The sequence below is a fragment of the Dermacentor variabilis genome, chromosome 4 (assembly GCF_050947875.1).
Source record: "Dermacentor variabilis isolate Ectoservices chromosome 4, ASM5094787v1, whole genome shotgun sequence".
NCBI classification, from domain to species: domain Eukaryota; kingdom Metazoa; phylum Arthropoda; class Arachnida; order Ixodida; family Ixodidae; genus Dermacentor; species Dermacentor variabilis.
Window position 1 is genome coordinate 24,935,785 of NC_134571.1, and position 12,691 is coordinate 24,948,475.

The 12,691-nt window shown below is 46.9% G+C and overlaps 2 protein-coding genes across 3 annotated transcripts in view; both read left to right on the forward strand.

The window, feature by feature from the left end:
• LOC142578827 (GSK3-beta interaction protein) overlaps nucleotides 1-12,691 on the forward strand; it is a 613,414-nt gene that overhangs the window by 379,549 nt on the left and 221,174 nt on the right. The window lies entirely within an intron of this gene.
• Nucleotides 1,798-5,673, forward strand: LOC142578818 (neprilysin-1-like). The gene is made up of 3 exons (XM_075688423.1): nucleotides 1,798-2,060; nucleotides 3,005-3,221; nucleotides 3,624-5,673. Exons 2-3 carry the CDS (start codon nucleotides 3,019-3,021, stop codon nucleotides 5,542-5,544), a joined length of 2,124 nt encoding a protein of 707 aa, XP_075544538.1. The 5' UTR covers nucleotides 1,798-2,060; nucleotides 3,005-3,018; the 3' UTR covers nucleotides 5,545-5,673.

A 12,691-nucleotide genomic window follows, 5' to 3' on the forward strand; every position in this document is an offset into this window, starting at 1 on the left:
TCGGTCCGTGGTAAGATTTTGTCTACCTATTGTCCCCGCATAGCCAGATGCCCTTTCTTTCACAATGTTTATGGCCTCCATCCTAGAGCAGCGTCGACGATCAATTATTTCAATCACCTGTAACTCTTGAGCCCTAACAGAACAGTTTAAATAATTGGCTGGATGATTGCCATCACAGAGACAGCATCGCTCTTCTTGGGCATTACAATTACTTTGAGCGTGTTCTCCCCCACATGCGCAGCAACGTAGTCTTGATTTACACCCTGCCATACTATGGCCGTATCGCCAGCAATTGCGGCATTGAATCGGACGCGACGCGAGGCGTTCAACTCTGAACACAAGGGGCCACACCTTTAGCTCTGACGGGCAGGAAGTTCCAGCAAAAGTCGCAATCACTGATTCTGTTGGGACCCGCTTATTGTCTACCACTCGAGTGCATCGGTAAACAGCAATTACTCCAGTCCCAGACAATCTCTCAAGTGTTTCAGCGGGAGAAAGATGAGCATCGACACCTCTGACTATTCCCTTAGTGCAGGCGAGGTGAGCAGGGATGAAGGCACTCACCGGTAATGACGCGAATGACGAGCACTTTAGCAAATCCGCGACACAGGACTGGTCTGGCAATCGACACACGATACCTCCGCGGCCGAACTGCCTCACTTCCGTGATGGTCTGGTATGAAGAGGTAGCAGCTTGCAGGGATTTCTGGATCGCCTGGGGATTGGTGAGACGTATAAAGCCTCCATTTGAAGGAACCAGAGCCACCGGGATGTTGCTCACACCACTGCGGATGAACAAATCTAGAGGTAATTCATCCGTTGGAATAGAGGCCGCCCATGGGGACAAACCCCTGCCTGGGGAGTTTTTAGACATCCGCCTAGGAAGAAGGTGGCGTTAGAATTAGTGAGAGCTCAAGAAATAAGATTAGTAAAGCCTAATATCACCCAAAACCTGGCCAAGTGACAGAAGCCGAAGCGAACGGGGAGCACCAGTCTTGCTTGCTTTGCTTTTCTTTCCTCCGAGAGTGGCTCACACCCACTATGGGGGATACTGAGCAAGAATCGGGTGATTTAATAAAAAGATTATTCCAGTCTGAAAATAATCACTGTTGAGAAATTTTGACGCTCCACTGGCCGCTTGAGGCATTTTGCGTGTATTCGCGGGCTTCTTTGTAGCACGTATCCAGCAACAGATAGCTGTATCGGGAGTTTTTCATGATGCTCTACAATGTTATCATTAACACTTATCATCTAATTATATTGTTTCAGAAATTAATTAAGCAATCCTTTATTTAACAATAAGTATATATTGCTTATTAATTGACTGAATATTAATTAATTAGACCTAATACTCTATTTAGGTGGAATTAAACATAATCTGAGTATCTCCAAGCGACGGCAAACAACCTTACCTTGGTCCTGACCAGCTACGCGGCAATCGCATATTTTTCATAGTTGGCTCAAGTTACGTGGGACATCCTGTGTAGCTCTGCCTAAAGAGCCTTGGCCGCCACTACCACCTTTCGTGTGGCAACACAACTGTTTGAAAGAAATCTGTCGACCCGTACTGGCCAAACGCCCCACATACCTGACTCTCAATCTTCGCTCTTCTCGCCTGAGGGAAATGCGCCAAGCACTTTGAAATTCGCCGTTACTGAGCAGCTCAGGTTGTTCCGAAAGGGTTTTCCAGCTCTAGATTGACTCAGTGTTGCAGGAAACGAACAAGCATAATGGAAGGACCAGCCAGCGCATGTGCGCACTCTAGCGGCCGCAGGGAAACGAAGACGACGACGCCGAGGACTACTTTGCGGCCCGAGCCGCGAGCCTGCAGTGGTAGAGCCTTTTCGTTTGCGACTCGCACGTCGGCCTTGTGCGGTTTTCGTGGTTCCCCCGCCCGTCTCCCCATTAGGTTGTGCGACCTGCCTACCGTACGGAAGGAACCCGCATCGCGAGCCTCTGGTCATGGGCCGACCTCGGTCCACCCGGAGAGTCTCATGATCGCCCATGACAGGGGGCTGGGCTCCGGACAAGCAGCTTTTTCTCGGGGTCCGGAATAAATACGTGAGTGTACCTATGATCCCCACTAAGGTTGTTGTTACACCGAGTTATGGGTAAATGTAAACGTGGTCTGTGCGAAACAGTAAATTGGTTCAGGTATACTACGAGTACGTATATCGCGCCTTCCTGACTCATCAGACGCTCGTGCTCAAAGGAACAAGTTGAAATTAAGGGACTGATATGCTAAGGGGAGCGTGAATGGCTACGCTTCCGACCAGTTTAGCGAATAACTAACAGGATGACAAGATGCGGGAACCGTTGTTTCATCTACATTACTTAAATATTTTTTCCCAATCCAATCTCACGTGAGATATCCGCATGTGCAGCAAAGTTTCGTTAATTCCCATTTGCTCACGAGAGCTTGTCAGCTCACAAGTCACACAACGTGCCACTGCCGGGTATGTCATGTGGCGCTTCGCGTGGTGATCACCCGTGCCAGACAAAGCGTTAGTCATCGTCCTAGTCGACGGTGCAATTTCGTAGAGTTTTCTCGAGTGAGCAACCGCACGATGGGAACTCGCGGCTCGATAATGAGAACAAATAAAACGGCACTAAAGGGCACCACTCGGTCACTTTAGGTTCATGCAGCTTTCTTTCAAAATGTTGCTACTTGCCGCATTGCTATTACAGAAACATAATCTACTGCACAGCTTAACTTAATATTCCTCTTTAATGCCCTCTTGAAGTGTTCCGCGCGTAACACGTAGCTTTTTTTTATGGTCTAGCTGCATGCACGATATTTAAACGTCGTTAACACCAAACTTTAGCGATAGCCTTTGCATAAGAAACGCCGTAAGCTTATTATTATTATTATTATTATTATTATTATTGTTGTTGTTGTTGTTGTTGTTGTTGTTGTTGTTGTTGTTGTTGTTGTTGTTGTTGTTGTTGTTGTTGTTGTTGTTGTTGTTGTTGTTGTTGTTGGAATTACAGAAGTGTTTGTGCAGGTCAAACCTGCAAGATGATGTCCGACGAGCTGAACGTGATTAACGACGAGGACAAAGGCCGCAATGTCACCAAGAACAAGATGTACGTGACGGCGGGCGCCGTCGGTGCATGCGTCGTGGTGCTGATGCTCCTCTCGGTCGCCTCGATCGGGACCAAGAAGGCAAACGACGAAATGGGTTTCGCCAACAGACAGATCAACGTCGCCGGCATGTGCAGGTGCGTGCGCTCCGTGCTTGCTCTTTTCCTTCCCTGGGAGCTGGCTTGACCGTTGCACCCCGACCCCTTCCCCGTGATCTCCACGATCACGTGATTTCCTCTCTATCCGCCCTCGACCTAACACATACTGTTGCAAAAAAAAATGAGTAAAAAAATAAAAATAAAAGCACCCCCACAAAGAGATTGGCGGAGTAATTTGTAGAAAAATAAATATATCAATGGATCAGAACGTTGTGGCGAACCTGGTATTGGATATTTCATCATTACAAGTGCGCAGAATTAATCTTTTGATCCGGTTGAATGTTGGGGGTACCTGTCTTTGATGACGCATCATGCAGGCGTCCTAACAAATTGTTTGCGAATCCATTTTAACCGACAGTTTCTCGTATACATTTGTTTCAGATCTCAAGCCTGCAACCAACTCAGTTCGAGGCTAAACGAGAGCATAAGCCCCAAGGAAGCTCCTTGCCAGAACTTCTATCGCTTTGTCTGTTCTGGGAAACAGAATGAAATGGTAGCACAGAGGCAGACTGCTTTGGCAGAGGGAAGTCTTGGAGCATCCTGGGTTGCTGAAACACTAAAAGAGTCGTTTCGTAAAGTGGAATCAAACCCAAAGATTCCAGTCCGGTCCCAGACGGACGCTCAAAAGTTTTTGACCTTCTATCTGTCTTGCTACCACAGCCTGGCTCCTGGGTCTAGGAATGTTCGAAGTCTCAAGCACTACATGCACATGTTCAACTTCAGCTGGCCTAAAGTAAAAATCAACGAAGTGAGCTCATTCGACCTTTTAGTTCGCATGGAGCTAGACTTTAATATTGGGTCCTTCTTCAGGTTTGGAATCTCCTTAAAAAGGCAGAACGCCTGGGACTTCACACTTAAGCCGCCAAAAATATCGAAGTTTATGTTTGCACCCACAAGGAAGGAAAACTATAAGAAGTACTTGGAGAAGGTCGTCCGAACCATGGGTGGCGGCCTCAAGCACGGTAGCATAGTAGATGCGATAGCCAAATTCGAAGAGGAGCTCTTTGAGCTGGCTGTCATGGAAAAGAAACAACGAGTGCATCTACGGAACTTGTCTCTGCTGACGCCTACGATCAGTCCCGAGATGTGGATGGAAACGTTCAGCAAATACTTCGTGCTGTCCAAGTTTCTGGACAACCACACTATGGTCATCAGCAGCCCGGAGTACTTCAGAAAGCTCTTCAACTCGCTTTCCAAGAAAGAAGGCGCTCTATATTTGGGGTGGAGGATTTTCCGCTTTGGCAGCTGCTTCACAAACGAGTTCAGAGCACTTGAAGAAAGCATGGAGATGAACGTGGACTCATGCAGCCATCCCGTGAGCGATGCCCGAGACTTCTGCAGGGAGTATGCATCGAAGATGATGCTGCCCCAAATGATAGCATTTGCGACAGAATCGCTGACGAGCAAAGACGAGGTACGGTCAGTGGTCGAAATCGCGGACAACGTGAAAAGGGAAATTTTGAAGGGCCTCGGTTTGAACCCGTGGCTGGACAACAGCACCAAGCTGACAGCTACGCAGAAAGTTCAGAACAGTCGCCTCGTTCTGCCAGAGATCGGACTGCGAGCGGAAAATACCAGTGTGGCCGGGTTCCCCGACTTGGGAGCGGACTTCCTGGAAAACTGGGTGCGAGTCGTCCCGCGAGCCGGCTTTCCGGCCAGGGAATACGAAATCGAGGAATCCATGCGGAGGCTATACGACGACCACGTAAAGTACGACGTCTACACCAACGAGCTGCACCTGCCCATTGCTAGCACCAAGGGACCACTGTACTCTGCAGACCTCCCAGTGTCCACGATCTACGCTGTGCTCGGAAGAGTCATAGCGCACGAGCTTCTTCACGGACTCGACGCCCAAGGACGCGATATCAACAACGGCCAGGCGCAATCATGGTGGAGCGAGGACTTTGCTGACGCGTACAACGCCAAGGCGGCCTGCTACGTGAACCTGTACGAAAACGTCGGCAACTACACCAACAACACGATCCAGGAGGACATCATCGATAATGCAGCAGTGAGGTACGCGTACGCTGCTTTCAAGACAGCTCTACCTTCGGACAAAGTGGCCAACGTACTTGGCGGTTTGAGCACCTTCAGTCCGGACCAGACGTTCTTCATTACGTACTGCCACAACTTCTGCGAGAAGACTACTGATCACCCCGAAGCACATGGTGGCTGGACAAAGTACTCCGACGGCCATAACCGCTGCAATGTGCCGCTGATGAACATGGAAGAGTTCGCGCACGCATTCTCGTGCACGGTGCTAGACCCGATGAATCCTGCCAAGAAATGCTACCTTTGGTGAAGCCGTGCCCGTGCAATGAATAACGGAGCAGTAGGCGCGCTTTCGTTCCATCAGGCATCTACAGTGAGTCGAACGACGTGTGAGTTGAAAGTTTGTCAAGACCATTTGGAAATAAAGGACATGTCTTTAGGTGCGGTAGCATTCTCAGATGTATTCTGCCAGAAATGCTGGTCCAAGGTTCCGCTTTCTGATCACGTCCGCTACGCACTGCCAGTATGTGAATTCACATATGATTTGTCACGGAAAAGAGGAGAGTACGCGGTTGCCAGAAGCGAATAGGGGGCAATAATGCAGAAACCATGCGCTCAGGATGAGTAGGCTCGGGTCCCGTATCGCCCCTGATTTCCGTGTTTAAGACGCGGGGGAGCATTGCGCAAGCTTAGGAGCATTGTTTCTGTAGGCTTGCAATACCAGCAGCTGCCTGTGACACCAATACAAGGCAGAGTGAACTATTTTTAAAAGCGTGCTTTAGGCGCGCATCACGATGTCGCGTTGTAAACAAGCTAAAAGTGTTGTGTGCGCTAAGCGAAACTGATGTGTGGGCTAAAATCCTTCGATTCCTTTAGAGCGCGAGTGAAGTTTCTTATACCCGCCGCGGTAGCTTATTGGCTATGGCGTTGCGATGCGGAGCTCGAGGTCGCGGGTTCGACCCCAACTGCGGCGTATTTTGAAGAGGGCGAATTGCGAAAGCGCGGGCGTACTTAAATTTACGAGCACGGTAGAGAATCCAACATGGTCAACATTAATCTGTCATATTACGGGGAAGGATATTCACAGGGTACACACGTATACCTCCATAGAGAAGGCGTAGCTCCACAACAAAGGCGTTAGGGCGGTATACCCTCTCGTCTTGCATTGCATCACAAGTACTGGCTCATGCCCACTACCGGGGATCGACCAAGAAACCCTCGCGATCGATGCCGGCGTCACTGCCATCTTCCTTTTTCCCTCGTAACGCCTTCTCATCTCGGCACGAACTACCACGTAACACGTGGTAACAGGTACAACGTACCACGTTGCTGAGCTAGTTCGTTTATGTGCCTTAAGGACAAAAGTTACGGCGCTAAGCAGGCGAGGACGAAGTTGACAAACGTGAGACAAACGGCACAAACGTGGTTGCGTAACAATATCGTAGTTCTGGCATATAAAACCACAAAATTTCACATTTACAATATTTATCTATAGCAGCTGGTAATGACTACGGATCCGAAGCGCTAAAAAACGTTACATGCTTGTTTTCAAGGTTTTCTGAAAGAACTAAGTCACTCACGAAGTTTATATGTTGAGGCAGTGAGGAAAACATCAGAGGCAATATGTAGGCAAATAATCAAGTCTATGTGCTCATACGGGTTAAATGAAAACTGGTAAATCCTTGTTTTCGACCGTTTATAATCATTACACAGGGGTCCCAGCTAACTTAGGCAAAGTTTAAAAATATACAAATACCACGTAGCTGGACAGAACAATGGTAATGTTGTTTGCCGTCGCTTGGAGACACACAAACTATTTTTTTTATTCCGCCTAATTAGATAATTAGTCTTAATTAATTAGTCAACATTTCAAATATTATTAAGATGAAAAATGTCAATGAGAAAATTGTAGAGCGGCATGAAAAAACTCCAGATACAGCAAAATGCTTCTCAATACGTGGTACGTAAAAGTGTTTTTCCGGGGCAACAGAGGCTTGGTGTGGGCGAGTTGATTCAACATACTTGAAGAAAAGAAATGAGCGCAGCCCCTGTCCGTCGTACATGTTCTTCTCTTAGACCGCGTCTTCATAGCCCTCAATTCTTCAAGTATGTTTTTCCAAGCGTGAAAGAAGCCCGCGAATACACGCAAGGTGCCTCGAGCGGCCAGTCGCGCGGCAATTCGAAGCGTTTGCGTTAATTACGGCCCGTGCAATAAATTATGTATTCAAGCGCTCCAGAGCGTTTCGATTGCGCTTTACGAGTGGCGCAAAACTTGGCGCGCAGCCCTGGCATAACTAGAAATGTCACCAAGATCAAATTTAGAGAAAGTGTGTGTGTGTGGGCGGGGGGGGGGGGTCTACTACGGCAAATTTGTGTGAGAAGCTAAATACGCGTATGCATCAAATAGAGTTTGTCTAATGAAATTATTTTTAAAAGAAATAAAAACGAATTATTTTCCTTGATGAAGGCGAAATGCAAAAACGCCCGTTCACGGTGCATTGGGTGCAAGTAAAAAAACCCGAGGTGTCATTCCAGAGCACTCCCCCTATACCGCGTGCCTCACAAACATTTTTTTTTCTCAAGCAGGGTGTTTGAAAGTGTCATACGGGGCCAGTATCAGTTATGCTTCCCAATGTCCCAAGGTACGTGTTTGTTTGCTGGAAATTGGGGTCATGTTAAGTGCAATGCGTGGCGAAACTGTAACGTTTCTCGTCTATTTAAAAGCGCTGCAAGAATTACTGAAGTGTCTTCTTTTTGTCTCTTTTCAAGCGAAGCTTGATTCGGCTTACAAGTGGCGTTGTCGTGGTCACGAAAAAAAAAAGAAACTGTTGCTCCGAGAGCAGAGCACTGTGGGGAAGGGCTGTTTGTTGACAGCTGCGCAGGCGCCGGAGCGTGAGTCATTAGCAAGGATTCCAGCTGCATAGGCGCGCGCTCACGCCACGCGTGCAACCAATGAGAACCGTTTCGCTTCCGCCGAGGAGGGAAATGGCAAGAAACGGTATCGCGCGCGCTGCCGTCAGCTTCGTTTCCGTTCAGTTCAGTCTCGGAAAAAGGATGGGGCGGCCACGCGTTGTGCGTTCTTTTCGAAAATTGAAGCGCCAACGGTAACGGTAAGAAGAAACAAAAGACAGGACACGGCGCTACTTCCAACTGTTTATTGAAGTCGAAGGTGGCTGATTATATAGCCATGGGGAGAGGAGACGAAAAAAAGAGGGACACTGATTATGTTAATGCGCACGTGCGAGAACACCGAATATATATTTGTTGGGAATCGCGATTAATCAAAATCTAAAACTTATCTAAAAACATGCTTTCATTCGTATAAATATTCATAGACGGGGTGCTGACACAGGCGTCCCCTCTTTTCTTAATCTCATTGGCCTCCAACAATTCACGCGCCACAGAATCTTTATTTTTAACCATGAATGTTGTGCCACGAAGCCTTGCTTCACATACTTGATTTTTCTCATCCCCGCAGGCCTTGCAATGAAGCGGCAAGTTTGAACCATAACTATTTTTCAATAAAGGCTTATGCTCCCGCACGCGTTCATTAATACATCGGCCAGTTTGGCCGATATACTCTTTCCCACACTTCAGTGGTATGCGATATACGACCCCTTCTTCACATTTAACAAAAGGTTTCATATGTTTAATAGAACACCCTACTTTCTTCGAGTCATCAGAACCAATCAGGCGGCACAAAGTAGCAAGCGGAAAAAACCACAGGGACTTTGTATTTCACAGCGACGTGTTTAAGATTATGCGCCACTTTATGAGAATACGGTAGCACCACTGGTTTAGTTTTCTTTTCCAATGTTTGACATTCTTCACCTCTTTTGCTTTCTTTTTTCGCCTTCCTCAATAGCGCCTCCGAAACGGCGCTTAAAACCAAGCAAGGAAAGCCAGCCTTCCTCAACTTCAAAATCTGTTCGTCAAAGCTTGCTTGTGCCTTACAACAACACGATTTTTTATGGGCGGATTCGAGGCACATAGTGGTAATCGCACGTTTTAAAGTCTTGGAGTGTGTAGACTCATACGGCAACAATTCCATACGTCAACAATTGTTGGATGCCAACCAGATTAAGAAAAGAGGGGACGTCTGTGTCAGCACCCCGACTCTGAATATTTATACGAATGAAAGCTTGTTTTTAGATAAGTTTTAGATTTTGATTCATCGCGATTCCCAACAAATATATATTCAGTGTTCTCGCACGTGCGCACTGACATAATCAGTGTCCCTCTTTCTTTTTCGTCCCCCTCTCCCCATGGCTATACAATCGGCCACCTTTGACTTCAATAAACAGTTGCGAGTAGCACCTTGTCCTGTCTTTTGTTCCTTCTTAGTGTGCCGTTACCATTGGCGCTTAAATTTTCGAAAGCTATGCACCAACTAGCCCCACAACGTGTTTTGTGCGTTCGCCCGAGTAACGGGCAGCGTTCGACCAGCGGCGGCGAGAACTCGCCCATAAAAGGGCTTGCCGTAGGCGCGCCGATCCAGCCGTTAGAGCCTCCCGAGCACAGACAATCTGACAGAAAGGAGAAGATGCTGAGTTGAGGGAGCGGGAGGCCGAAGCGATCCGACACCATTACCTGTGGGTTATTTAGCCGTGACGAAGGTCAGGCGAACACAGGAGAAGCTTCGCTTACCCCCCTTTCCTGGTAGGGGAAGGGTTGGTCATTTCTTTAATGCGTTATACAAGGCTCGTAGTATGTTTCCCTGGTCTCCTACATAACTAAACAAGGTACCTCGTCTACATTTGTTTGAATTAAGGGGCAACTTATGGGTAACATATTTCAGAAGTTCGAAGTGTGAGGACTCATTACGGCTTTATACATGAATTGCGGATGCAAGTAATCCGGAGCGGTATAAGAGCGTTTTGCGAACAACACAGTATTTATCCAACTGAACTAAGAAAATTATGAACGCAACCGTGATCAAATTTAGCGGAAATTGGGAAAGCACTATTGTTAATGTTCTGACTATATAAATAAAACGTATGTGACATTTTTGGCAAGTTCTCATAGGCGTTAAAATGCGGGCGAGGTATTACAACGGCCACTCAAATATGCGCAACTTTTTAAAGAATGTGATTTAATAAAAGGCATCCATAATTCTTATTGCAACTGCTGAAAAGAAACAGCCTCACTAAAAAATAACTGGGTTGTCATTCTGCAAGGTTGCAGAAACGTGCAAACTATTTAGTAAAGCAATGAAGGGGGCTAGTTGGTGAACGTTCATGGTTATATTGCGCTCAGTTTTACAAACACGATACTAAGGAATTTAAATTTAAGTCCGTCCACGTCCTGTCCTTCCTTAGTATCGTGTTTGTAAAACTGAGCGCAATATAACCATGAACGTGCAAACTAACTATGGTTGCTGGCTGGCTGGGTGCTGCCTGCTGCTGTCTTACCGTATAGCTCATATTTAAAAATGAAATAAATGAACCACGTGCCCAATGCTGGAATTGGACCTCGGTCTGCCCCATACAGCAGCCCAATGCTCAAGCCATTAAGCCACAATCGCTTCCTTTAACTTGGCCACAATCTCGCGTATACTTTCATCGTGCCAACGTCAACTAGCTTTCCGATATTATGTCTCTCTCTTGATATTACCGCAGTCTGTTCATTATGATGATCATTCCTATACTATGGCCCATACCCACAATAGGGGATTGGGCAAGAAGTGGGAGGTATATTAAATATAAATGATAAGAAGTGCAGAAATACAAGCCAATATAAGAGTTGTCACACTGTGTGACAAATGGTGCGCGAGAGCATGTGCGCTACTTTTCTTTACGCCAGGGACGCAGAAATGAAATGGGCAAATTTATAGTGCTGCATTACGCCTCAAAAGCTCGAATACCCCAGAAACATTATTTGACAAGAAAATATTTCAAGGAGTGGTGTTCGGAGCCCCCCAGTCCAGGGCCCCACTGGCCTCTGCCGCCTGCCTGACCTGGCTTTTGTCCCGGCAAGTCAGAACGTGCGAGCTGTGCCTCCCACTGCTCCATTGTGTTATTGTTAATTGGCCTATGAGGGCACTTAGTGCACTCCCAGGTTATAAGTATTAGGGTGAGTATGCCACCGCACCAAGGGCAGTTGGCCCTATAGCAAGTGGTATACATGGCGTTTAGCAATATTAGATGGGGAAATACCCCAGTCTGTATTTTGCACCAATCGGCGGCCTCTTCCCCACTAGGTTGTGGGTGAAGCGGCGGGTATCTTCTACAGACTCCACGCCGATGAGAAAGGATGCCTTTGGCATTTAAATTGAGTGGATTTTGAGAGGGATAGTCCGAGTTGTTGGGGTTAGAAGAGGGTGCCTTCATTCAGTTGGTACATGCTCGAGCTAACATGTTAGCCTGTTATAGATTCCAAAATATGCGTTGCATATGCATAATTTCTCTTTATGACTTAGACCCCCACTTCTGGGCGAACAACATTAATTTCGAACATGGTGAAAGTGTATGCCCGGCTGCTGATGGCATAATTCTGACATTTAAGGAAAGTCGGCTATAGGTGCGTCAGGGACGCAGCCGCAGTGAGATGAAACGTCTTGTGTGTACTGTTGAGGGTGTATCGGCACTATAGGGCACAGAAGCGACGTAACCAAACACACAAGTGACATTTATTTAAGCATCGGGAAGCTTACATGCTTATGATACAGCTATTGGAGGTCCTATGATTTTGCAGTCATACTTGCTCCCTATTCGTATTGGGCCCACCATAGTCAAAGATGTAGGCATGAATTGGCATCCCTTTGTCTTGCTGCCCCGAGTCTCCTCCCGCCTTTTATGTACACTACGTGTCAACAATTGCCATAGCGAACAATCGTCATATTTCTGCAACAAATTGCCCACTTGTAAGCTTTACCACACCTGATGATCACAGGTCTATGTTCGATGGAATGTACCTACCATGGCCAAGTGAGCTCTATCAAACGTGTCCACTCTCACTAGCATCGACCAACTGCCGCACTATGCCTCTCTGAACGACGAGCGAGACAGTAAACGTAGCAGTGATTGCATCATGCGTGGTGTGACAATGGCGCCATCTGTGGACCTGACACAAGCATTGTCGAGCAGAGACTTGTTTCATGTATACAATGATGCCAAACTAATGCACGTGGCTAGCACAGTTGCAAAGATACAAACGATATAAATATTACATGTTTTCATTACATTATTCTACATACATGTAATGTTACGGGCGGTTTAACAAGCAACCCCCTATGTTGAGACCGAAATGAAAGACATCTCCCATAAGAGAAAGAAAGAAAAAGTTTACACCCTTTGTAGTGTATCTTGTCCCCAAACAACAATTGTCATCTGTCTTGCTAGCATTTCCTTTCTCGAAAACTCTGTGCTCACGCTCTCCTGTCAAGAATGATATGTCATGCCGATTACACGCCTGCCGTTCATGACCCACAATGCTGAGCACACAGAGTTAAGGACTGA